The sequence below is a fragment of the Leucopleurus acutus genome (genome assembly GCF_964270905.1).
Source record: "Leucopleurus acutus genome assembly, chromosome: 4".
Classification (NCBI taxonomy): Eukaryota; Metazoa; Chordata; class Mammalia; order Artiodactyla; family Delphinidae; genus Leucopleurus; species Leucopleurus acutus.
In genome coordinates, this window is record NC_139146.1 from 51,632,356 (window position 1) to 51,644,765 (window position 12,410).

At 36.3% G+C, this 12,410-nt stretch overlaps 1 protein-coding gene across 1 annotated transcript in view; it reads right to left on the reverse strand.

The window, feature by feature from the left end:
• Window positions 1-788: 788 nt before the first annotated feature.
• Window positions 789-12,410, reverse strand: part of SEPSECS (Sep (O-phosphoserine) tRNA:Sec (selenocysteine) tRNA synthase) — a 36,325-nt gene continuing 24,703 nt past the window's right edge. The window contains exons 9-11 of the mRNA XM_082838649.1: window positions 6,927-7,020; window positions 3,850-3,940; window positions 789-2,456 (exon numbers count right to left, since the gene is read on the reverse strand). Coding sequence (XP_082694775.1) covers window positions 2,153-2,456; window positions 3,850-3,940; window positions 6,927-7,020 — 489 coding nt within the window. The 3' untranslated portion in view covers window positions 789-2,152. The remainder of the gene's footprint in view (window positions 2,457-3,849; window positions 3,941-6,926; window positions 7,021-12,410) is intronic.

Genomic DNA, 12,410 nt, shown 5'->3' on the forward strand with positions numbered 1-12,410 from the left:
TATCAGTCTATTTCTTAAAATTAACAACAAACGTAATAGTTACAGCCAGTACATCTGGAATTTCAGACTCAGAAAGTAAGCATATGGGCAATGAAAAGGGAATACACCTGTTCTTCATACTCCATCATTTTCACCTCTCCAGCAAAAATATGTTCAGAACCCCCATGTTAACCACTCTTAATGACAGCTGTGCAAAACACCTGAACAAACCAACCAAATATACAGACTCCTTGAAGCAAAACAATGGAATAAAGTTTTCACTTTCCCAAATGGAAAAATGCACACATGCCATATTAACAATTTGTAATTACATATTTAGAAATGGTAACCTCGGTTTTCACTTAAGAATCTATATGCTGTGGAAGCAACCTAAGTGTCCACTGACAGATGAATGGATAAAGATGTGGCACATATATACAATGGAATATTACTCAACCATAAAAAGAAACGAAATTGAACTATCTGTAGTGAGGTGGATGGACCTAGAGTCTGTCATACAGAGTGAAGTAAGTCCGAAAGAGAAAAACAAATACTGTATGCTAACACATATATATGGAATCTAAAATAAAAAATGGTTCTGAAGAACCTAGGGTCAGGATAGGAATAAAGATGCAGATGTAGAGAATGGACTTGAAGACATGGGGAGGGGGAAGGGTAAGCTGGGACGAAGTGAGAGAGTAGCACTGACATATTACTACCAAATGTAAAATAGATAGCTAGTGGGAAGCAGCTGCATAGCACAGGGAGATCAGCACGGTGCTTTGTGACCACCTAGAGGGGTAGGGTAGGGAGGGTGGGAGGGAGACGCAAGAGGGAGGGGATATGGGGGTATATGTATATGTATAGCTGATTCACTTTGTGATACAGCAGAAACTAACACAACACTGTAAAGCAATTATACTCCAATAGAGATGTTAACAAAAAAAAATCTATATGCTGTTTAGTTGGTAACATTTATAGAGCTACCTTCTTTGAAGTACTACTGAATAATTCAAGTTGCTATGGAAAACTTCTCTTTACTGAGGAGTTCTTTTACTTTAGAGAAGTTTTTAACAACCTCAGCACTACTAACATTTTGGGCTGGATAAATCTTTGTTTTGAGAAGTTGTCTTGTCCATTGTAGGATGTTGAACAGCACCCCTGGCCTCCCCTCACTAGATGTCAATAGCATCCTACTAGGTTTGACAATCAAAAAAGATCCCCAGGGGCTTCCCTGGTGGCGCAGTGGTTGAGAGTCCGCCTGCCGATGCAGGGGACACGGGTTCGTGCCCTGGTCCAGGAGGATTCCACATGCCGCGGAGCGGCTGGGCCCGTGAGCCATGGCCGCTGAGCCTGCGCGTCCGGAGCCTGTGCTCCACAACAGGAGAGGCCACAACAGTGAGAGGCCCGCGTACCGCAAAAAAAAAAAAAAGATCCCCAGAGAATTCCCTGGTGGTCCAATGGTTAGGACTCCACGCTTTCACTGCTGAGGGCGAAGGTTCTGTCCCTGGTCAAGGAACTAAGATCCCACCAGCCGTGTGGCATGGCCGAAAAAAAATAACCAAACAAAAAAACCCCAAAAATATCTCCAGATGTTACTTAGATATAAGAAGCCAATCATCCCCAGTTGAGATCCATTTCTGTTGAGCAAAAATTAAAGCTTACACCTTGACCTTGACTCTGCTTTCCTGGGAAATGTCCATTTTACAGGCATTCTGTGACTTACACATATCAACAAACATCTACTAATTAGTAGCATTAGCAATCTTTCTAAATTCTGTGTGGTCAGAAACATAAGTAATTTGTGAATGATAGAGAATGGTCAGAAGAAAGCAGTCTACACATTTCAAAGAGAATTAGAGTAATGTGTAATTTTACTATCATTATATTAGTAAGAATTATCTGAATCATAATGTTTATTTGGCAAATATTTAACAATTAGAAAAACGCTAATTGTACATTATAACCTGTTAAGGATAATGATTGAGGCAGTCTAAGAACAACAAATGTAACAATCGTCAATGGCTAGCTCAGACCATGTTCTATTCCTTGACCAAATATTCTCCATGAAATTCTCAATTCAAAAATCTCAAGTCTTGTCTTTAAACTGCTAGCTTATACTGTAGCCTCATCACTTTTTTAAAATTATCACAAAGAAACCCTTCACATGTCATCAGGAAGAATCCTGGCATGTGCCAAGAAGTACATTATCTGGTTTTAAAGCCATTTCTTCTATAACCACATCTTCAGTTTTATCATAATTGTCAACTCCAGATACATCACTCTCTTTACTTTGTTCTTTTCTTACTGTCTTTAAACACTTGTCAAGTCTATTTATGAACAAGTCCACATCCTGTGTCTTCATACCGATGGCTGATGCGGCATTGAGGTAAGCACAAGGGTAATTATTTGTATGTGACATAAAGCCTCTGAAAGTGTAGCCACTCACAGTCTGCACAGACCCAAGAGGCACAACCCTGAAAGGGAAAAGATTTACCAATTTAGTATGTCTGGTGATGTTAACAGAGTATCACCCATAAACAAAAGAAAGCTGTGTTACTAAGCCTTACACATACTTAGTAAGAAGTTTAATAACAGCCATAAATCGTAGCCTATGAAAACAGACTGCAGCCTTAAAATAAAATTATACAGTGCACTTCACATAGGAAGTACTACCTGATGCTTATCATTTACTTATCTTCTATTAAAGAGCTACAAGCTCTAGGAATCAAAAACACCTTTACATCTTCAAAAAGGTAAAAAGAAAGTTATTTCTGTTTTTGTATCAAATACCAGAATCTGATTTCACATATACACACTTTAATGGAATATTTAAGTTTGTAAATCAAACCACTTTGATTAACTGCCGTGTATCGCCTCAAGTAATCAATAGACTAGAACTACATCTATCTGATCACATTATGCAATGGAGGGTTTTAAAGCCAGGATCCAGCAGAAATTACATAACTGCTTACAGGGGGTTGATGGTCAGCAATCATTAAATTCAGCAATGGTACATGCATTTTTAAAGCTTGATTTCACTGTCATACTTGATATAAGCAGATTTCTAACAGTACTCTTTTTTTTTCTAAGAACTCAATTAAGATCAACCTAAACATAAAGACAAATAGTGGCAACACTAAAAAGCAAGGCCAAGAAAACCATTTTAGAAGTGTCAAAACTATGCTGCATATAGATATAGCTCATCAAGGTAAAAGGTGAATTAATCTAAGATGTTTTTCCTTTTAAAAAGTTGTTCTTTGATGTGAAATCTCTAACCTCTGGTAGTCAGAGAGAAATTCTTTAGCAGGAGCACGTACAGAAGAGTACTTAGAGCAAGGTACTTCTCAAGTCATTTTTCTCTGACCTCATCAAACATAAAATGAAAAATGAAATTCATCTTAAGCTATGTACATATAAAAGCAAAAAGTAGATTTTTCAAAGGCAGTACTTAGACAAGAATTGCATAGCGTTTTCAGTTTGGGAAATGGACTTTTCCTTAAAAACATTTTCACTTAAACTTAGTAATGAAGACAACTTATTTCTAACACTATAAGGTGACACCACTGAAGATAATCTAACAAAGGAAAATAAAGACAAAAATTTGTACAGAGGGGTAATGAACTTTGTTTTTATATGTCTATTAAAGCAAACAAGATTCATATCTTTCCTGTGACTATTTCACGTTCCACAGGTGACTGACTGTGTGACAGCCTTGCAGATTCTCTACCTCATCATTCTTTTCCTCCACGATGAATTCTCAGGTGCAGTTCAGCACATACTTGGGGGACTTATTGTTAAAGAAAGGTGCTTTATTAGAGTTAATTTTGAAAAGTGAAATAAATCTAATCCTCTTTTAAACATACTTACCTGGCTCCAGAAACCTGTCTGGTAAAAAGCATGGAGCCAAGCCGAGTGACAGCTTTGTCACAGTGTTTATCTAGTGTTTTAAGCGTCATAGCTGAAAAAGAAAAAAGTATTCCAGTGAGCCTTGGTTCACCAGCACAAAACCACTTAAGAAACAAACAATCACAGAGACATCACTTTTTTTATTGTGCTAATAAACATGTAACATAAAATTTACCATCTTACCCAATTTTTAGGGATACAGTTCAGTGGTATTAAATACATTCAATCTCGTTACACAACGATCATCACCATCCATCCCCATAACTTTATCGTATAAAACTGACACTCTATACCTATTAAACAATAATTCCCCATTTTCCCCTCCCCCTGGCAACCAGCATTACACTTTCTGTCTATGATTTTGAGTACTCTAAGTACCTCATATCGGTGGAATCATACAGCATTTGTCTTTTTGTGACTGTCTTATTTCATGGAGATATCACTTTTTATTCATTGTCACATGGCACCATTTCACTTTAATGCATTTAATAAATTATAGTAAGGATTTGTTTCCATATCAGATAAAAATATGTTAACATAAACATGCTCAGAATCAGAAGAGAATTTCCATATCACCCTTCCAAAAAGTGAATTTTCCAATTAAATAAATGGAACAATGACACGGATAATATGACTTACTATACTAGATACTTTACAAATATAATCTGAAACATTTTTAACAACTTTGTATGTGAGGGATCATTATCTCTACTTATAGACAGGGAAAAGGAAGTTAGAGGCTAGTACATGGCAGAACTGGGATTCAAATCATACCGTATCACCTTCTATAATATCTACATAGATTATAAACCAACAAAGGACTGATTGGGGTGATTTTATTATCTATCAGTGGCCAAATGGTTTTCCAAGGAAGCCCATTCCTGAAAAAGGCTTCAATTACAAATTATTATTTCCTTACTTTCCTCAGATATACATGAAATATGAACCATATTATACTATATATATTCACAAATTAAAAGGGGTAATCATGAAGTGTAAATGTTAGTTAAATGCATAAAAGTCAACATTTTTATCCTGTTTAGTAGTTCTTGTACTACATGACAAAATGAAATGATCATAAATACAGATTTCTCTAACACAGGCATACTCAAGAAAATAAATAATAACAGCATTAAAAATTATAAGAATACCTTTAATGTTATGGTGTTTTGTTAACTGGTAGAAATTTTAAAATATTTATATAGAGTCCTTATCAGTGACCAAGTTATTTTGGTGAGAAGCAAGAGTTAAAAGTATTATTTTCCATATATTCAGTATAACACTTAACATAGATTTGAATTCTTTCAGCGTATAGGTTTTATATTAGAAGTACATTACAGCATATCATCACCTTATCTTTGATAAAGGAGGCAGGAATGTACAGTGGAGAAAGGACAGCCTCTTCAATAAGTGGTGCTGGGAAAACTGGACAGGTACGTGTAAAAGTATGAGATTAGATCACTCCCTAACCCCATACACAAAAATAAGCTCAAAATGGATTAAAGACCTAAATGTAAGGCCAGAAACTATCAAACTCTTAGAGGAAAACATAGGCAGAACACTCTATGACATAAATCACAGCAAGATCCTTTCTGACCCACCTCCTAGAGAAATGGAAATAAAAACAAAAGTAAACAAATGGGACCTAATGAAACTTCAAAGCTTTTGCACAGCAAAGGAAACCATAAACAAGACCAAAAGACAACCCTCAGAATGGGAGAAAATATTTGCAAATGAAGCAACTGACAAAGGATTAATCTCCAAAATTTATAAGCAGCTCATGCAGCTCAATAACAAAAAAACAAACAACCCAATCCAAAAATGGGCAGAAGACCTTGGAGCTCCAATGGCACAATCGGTTAGCGTGCGGTACTTATACAAAAATGGGCAGAAGACCTAAATAGACATTTCTCCAAAGAAGATATACAGACTGCCAACAAACCCATGAAAGAATGCTCAACATCAGTCATCATTAGAGAAATGTAAATCAAAACTACAATATCATCTCACACCAGTCAGAATGGCCATCATCAAAAAATCTAGAAGCAATAAATGCTGGAGAGGGTGTGGAGAAAAGGGAACACTCTCGCACTGCTGGTGGGAATGTGAATTGGTACAGCCACTATGGAGAACAGTATGGAGGTTCCTTAAAAAACTACAAATAGAACTACAATATGACCCAGCAATCCCACTACTGGGCATATACCCTGAGAAAACCATAATTCAAAAAGAGTCATGTACCAAAATGTTCATTGCAGCTCTATTTACAATAGCCTGGAGATGGAAACAACCTAAGTGTCCATCATCGGATGAATGGATAAAGAAGATGTGGCACATATATACAATGGAATATTATTCATCCATAAAAAGAAACGAAATTGAGCTATTTGTAATGAGGTGGATAGACCTAGAGTCTGTCATACAGAGTGAAGTAAGTCAGAAAGAGAAAGACAAATACCGTATGCTAACACATATATATGGAATTTAAGGGAAAAAAAACGTCATGAAGAACCTAGGGGTAAGACAGGAATAAAGACACAGATCTACTAGAGAATGGACTTGAGGATATGGGGAGGGGGAAGGGTAAGCTGGGCTGAAGTGAGAGAGTGGCATGGACTTTTAAATACTACCAAATATAAGGTAGATAGCTAGTGGGAAGCAGCCACATATCACAGGGAGATCAGGTCGGTGCTTTTGGACCACCTAGAGGGGTGGGATAGGGAGGGTGGGAGGGAGGGAGACGCAAGAGGGAAGAGATATGGGAACATATGTATATGTATAACTGTTCACTTTGCTATAAAGCAGAAACTAACACACCACTGTAAAGCAATTATACTCCAATAAAGATGTTAAAAAAAAAAGAAATACATTACAGCATTTATAAAGGCTGACTAAACTTTTAAAATTTACAAATTAGCACTGTAATGAAATTAGAAACATCACTGTAACCAGAAAGAATTCATACTCTTTCTAGAAACACCAGCTTCCCACTGGGGATGGTTCAGAAGTACAATTTTTTTTTTAAGAAAAAAAATTACCTAAAGATATGGGATTGTGAGGTGTATGCAACACTCTTTCATTGTAGGCTTCTGACAGCTTCTTTAGTTGGTTGGACAAATATGAAAACATTTCCTGCAACAACAAAATGTTACATTTAAAGAAAATCAAATAAATACTCACTGCAACTTGCTAGATTTAATAAAACAACCCTGATTGGTATACAGTCTATGCTGTAAATTAACTCCTTCATATGCCCTAGGAGCAATTCTTTTCCTTTGCCACAATATAGAAAGATTTAAAGCTGCCAGAATTATCAGAAACCACAGGATTTAAAGGTAAAGAACCAGCACATTTCCTGCTCTGGGGCTATCACATATCTATCACAAATCCTCCAGGGCTACCACTCTAGTCCAAGCAGCCATTAACCTCTCCCCTGGACCACAGCAATAGATTCTAAATGACTTCTCTGCCTACTTTCCCACCCCTCCAGACAGAGGCCACAGTGGTCTCTCAAAAACATGAATCAGATCATGTCCCTCCCAATGACTTCCTCCTGTAAGTGTTAAAAAAATCAAACTCTTCATCCACGTGATACACCCCAGCCAACACACCCAACTCAGTGACAGTCATTCCCTCCACTCACTATATGCTAGCCACATCAGCCTCCTTTCCAATCCCTGAACATGTCAGAACCTTTGTGCCTGTTTCCCCTGGACTTGGAAAGCTCTTCTCCCAGATGATTCCAAGAGTGGTCCCTTTTGTCACAATGTAAGGAGACCTTTCTTTCTTACTTCCCTGTTAAAGTAGCTCTCCGACTCTGCCCACCCCCAACTCCCAATCTCCCTCCAACACCTTTACCTATTTTGGTTCCTTCACTATACTTATCACAGTCTGAAATTTCTCTTTAATTTGCTTAAATAAATATTGCCTATGACTACCTATTAGAATGGAAAAACTCCTTGAAAGCGGGGACTTTCTATCTTCTTCACCACTGCTTTCCTAACAGCAAGAAAAACGTGCCAGACTTTTAGTATGTGCCAGACTTAGGAAGAGGCAGTTTAAAAATGTACTTCCTTTAAATATTATAAACTTAAAATTAACAATTCCCTTAACTGAATTAAAAGAATACAGCATCTAAAAACTGTATTCTTGATCCTACTCTGAAAAATAGTGTATACCCAGTAGTAAAAAATAAAAATACATATATTTTACAAGTACAAAATCTCATGTGCACGTGTATGTGAGAATTTAATAAACCTACAAATAAATATTAAGTTGGCAACTGTTCGACCTAAAATTGTATTTTATTCTCCTAGTAAGCACTTTAAAAGTGTTGAAACGAAAATCTGCCCAAGTGAGTCTGCAGCTGAACAAAACCCATTTGCACTGACCTCCTCCAGCCACAGTCAAAACATAGAAACTCTAATGATGCACCAAAGAGCCAAGGGCCAACAGAGTAGCCAAGTGGAGACAGGAGGAAATGATACTTCAACTTCAAAGGCCACATAAGCGGCTTCAGTTTTCTCTAAGGTGAGGGTTGGATAGTCTGATCCCACAGTGAGACCCAGAGTAGCTTTTTCATTTCTAAAGTACGTAGTAGATGACTAACTCCAGCTTTTGTTAGGTAAAGATTTTAAAAAGAGGGAAATTCTTACCAGGTTTATGAATTATTAATGAGTCTCCTTAAGACCACAAACATTTTTATCCTTGTCAACACAGTATATTTTATATTCTGAACTAAAAAAACTTTAATAGTCATTCTTAAATTTTTAGGATATTTTATAAGATCAATTCTCAGCATGCCAGAATGATGAAATCTTAGATCACTAAAATGTACTGATTCTTTTTATATTCAAAAAGTTAACGCCCACATCTGTCATACTGAATGAAGCTATAAGTAAACATACTGTTATATGTAATAAGTCTTTCTCTTTTGTCATTAAAAAAAGTGTATAGAAATCCTTAAGGATGCATATGTTATCACCACTTGCAGAAACAGAAAAAAGAGTAGGCATCTTTTCTTAGACATATAAAGATTTCCTGGCCCCTCCTTCTTAAACGAATATTGATGTTCACTTCAGAAGGTGAAACAATAAGAAAATCAAATGAAATTTAAAAATCAAGAGTTTTTCCGGCAACTGAAACAATTCATAATCTTTTAGTACCACACCAGAGTTAATGAAGAGTAGAATTCCTAGGTTTCATTTATATTTTCATCTACTATGAAGTAACTAGGTCATAATTGAAATGCTCAGTGTTGGGAATTCCTTGGCAGTCCAGTGGTTAGGACTTGGCACTTTCACTGCCGAAGGCCCGGGTTCAATCTGGTCGGAGATCTAAGATCCCACAAGCCACATGGCGAGGCCAAAAATAAAATAAAATAAAATAAATGCTCAGCGTTGTTTAAAAAAGAAAAAAGGAGTCACACATTTTAACTTAGATATTAACTGTTGATTCTTCTTCATTATATTATACACCAAAGTCTTAATCTGCATCTAATTCTTACTCTCAAATTCATTAACCTCTCATAAGCAGAAACAAATCTGATAACCAGGAAATGCCTTTTACAGACTCCTACATTTTCCCCCCTAACAACAAAAAAACTTATTTCAATTGTGAGGGCCAATTTAGAATATTATTCTATCTAGTCATGGCTGCCACAATAATCACCAATGCAGTTACGCTTGTAGTGTGAAAGGAACCTGATGAGTAGTTAATTTTTCCTTAATTTGTACTTAGCTATTTCTTAAAAAGAAAAAAAAAAAGAAATGTTTCCTCAGTAACACCCCTAGAGGGTGCTTTTAAATTTACTAATGCATACGTGGCTATTAAAAAACAAATTTTCCCAATGTTAAATTTCAATATTTAACAAATTAGTTCTAACCAGTTCTATCAATGACTTGTTAATGCCACTACAACTGTAGCTAACATTAGGATAAAAATCTTCAGACTAAATGTAATACTAACTCAATCACATATCACTAGTAAATGGGAGTAAACAAAAAAGAATATATTAGTGAGTCAAGTTCACATCCATCCGCAAATATTTTTAGTATCTCTACTCCATATGAAGTGTTATGATAGGTAATCCAATAAGCAAAGCAGTTTACAATACCTTAAAGCTCAATGTACTGAATCCTACAGTATTTCTCATATTAAGGTCCTAAATGTTCTCCCACTGATATCACGACATTTTAAAAATATCATTTAAGAGACTGTACCACTATTTCCTACACTATTTCCTACACTAATACTTAGCTAAGCAGTTTTTATCTGACATATCAAAGGTACTCCAGAACCTGCACTATTTTTTGCTACAGTTAGATCTATAACTGACATCTATTATAAAATACTTCCGTAAAGGGAGAAATTTATAAGCACCCCAAGCAAATGTATACAGAAAGATCTTACTTAAAAGAAATGAAATATTATCGATTTTCTATGTCTCTTGTGCTGTATTTAACTTAATTTTAAAAGACTCTTCACTAGAGATAAACTGAACTGTATACCTGAATGCTAATGTCAGCTACATTTCTAGAAAAAAAATATAAAACCTTTACACCATAATTCAAGATGTTAATGGAAGAGAAGCTGAATTATATTAAGCATTATCTTTCGTATAGTCTTTTGCAAATTGATTTGCAGTTGTGAAGCCCAGCATCTAGCTTATCCCTTCCCATAACCCAAAGATGTGCATAATTCACTAAATTCTAAAGAAAAAGGTCTTATGCTTATACTGCTTCATATTACAGGATAAGATAAAAGAGAACTTCACATATTATTACAATATGCCTCATAAGGTGGGTAATACAAAAAAAAGGAAACATAACAAGTAGTCTGGTATTTCATTGATAACATGGAAGGTTGGATGGACAATGGACTGTTGGTATGTATCCACACACACAGATGTCCTTAAGTGAAGACAACGGTACTAAATGAGGGATGCTGCTATCTATAACCGTGGCCAGGCCACAGTGTCCAGGCATACTCCTTGCATCACAGGCTAAAGCACTGCTTTCAAACTCTTCTGTTGAAGCCCCATATCCAAGCCTGAAATCTGACACTTCTGTTGAGATTCAACTACTCTACTTTCAGGGCTGCAAATCTTCTAAGTTCCCAAACTTAGCTTTATTACAGGATATTGTTTGAAACTGTATGTCTTATGTTCTCCAAGTTTCAGCTAACAAATTCCAGCCACAGGAGCAGCCAGTCCTCTGTCATTCCTCTTCCGAGCTTGTCCAGTTCAGCAGATAGTTGCAACAATGAATATTATCTGCCTGCCCTGTTCAGCAAAGCACTCTTCTAAAAGTAAAGCTAAGCAGAATTATAATGATCTTCTCCAGAACCAAATGTGAAGAATGAACATCTAAGACTGATCTTTCCTTCTGCATAGAGCAACTCAAAGAAATAGTTTCTTCAATTTTCACCCCTTTTCTTAAAGGCCTCTTCAGTTAAACTTCCTGGTCACTTCTCCCCTCAATGAAGCAGATGTGTTGATCAGGAAGGGGCTAAGAGCAAAGAGGTTCAATTCACACCCAGAGTTCCACTCTCTTTGATCCTTTCACCCTCCAAAAAAACAAAGGCTTGAGAAGGAATGGCTTCAAGCTGAGTTCTTGTCTTCCTCTACTGTGAAAAAGATAAAGCCTTTTTGGAAGATGTAGAGCTAGATGAAATAAACTAAAAATATCATTGTGGTGAATAAGGGCAAGGAATAAAAAAAAAAATCCTAAGTTGTCTTTTAACACTCCTTTTTTAGTAGGCAATAACACCAATAATATAAAGAGGAGCTCTCAGTGATGGTATATAAATAGCTCTGGCTGGAGCAAAACAGCTTTGCCTCAGCTTCTCCAGAGCTAAACCAATAAACTATCACGATTAAATTTTCACAGTTCAAAAGCAAGTCCATTTAAACAAAAGAGGCCTTTACTTCTGCAACAAATCCAATAAAAAAACAGTATTTATGCTACATATATGCAATTATGGTTTATGGAGGACATCCACATTTTTCAACAAAAAGACTTTCCTGTTGAATGAAGTCGTTAAAAAGCAAACTTTATGCTCTTACAATGATAGCGTTCTCAAAGCTCTCAAATGAGCATTTTTATACTCTGACAATTACTACTATAGATAGTCTCTGTTCTAAATAAATTCTATACAAAGAATTTTAAATAAAACCAATGAATACATTAGAGCCTTTGGGGTTTTACACACCTCCACTAGATAAGAACAGAGGTCAGGAGATTATCATTTTTATGGCTCAAATGCTTAGCCATAAAAGTGTTTACCTGCTGTGTAGCAGCAAGTGTTTACCTGCTGTGTAGCAGGTAAACACTTCCACAACAGTGGATGGGTGACTGGAAGCAGTGGCAAGAGTGGGAAGACAGAAAGTGCAGAGGCTTTAGCATCCCCTAGACTTGGGTTCTGGCACTTATATGTGCTCCTTGCGTAAGTATACTTGTTCTAGCCTCAATTTCATCTGTAAAATGGGGATAATACCTACCTCAGAAACTGGCTCTGAGTAG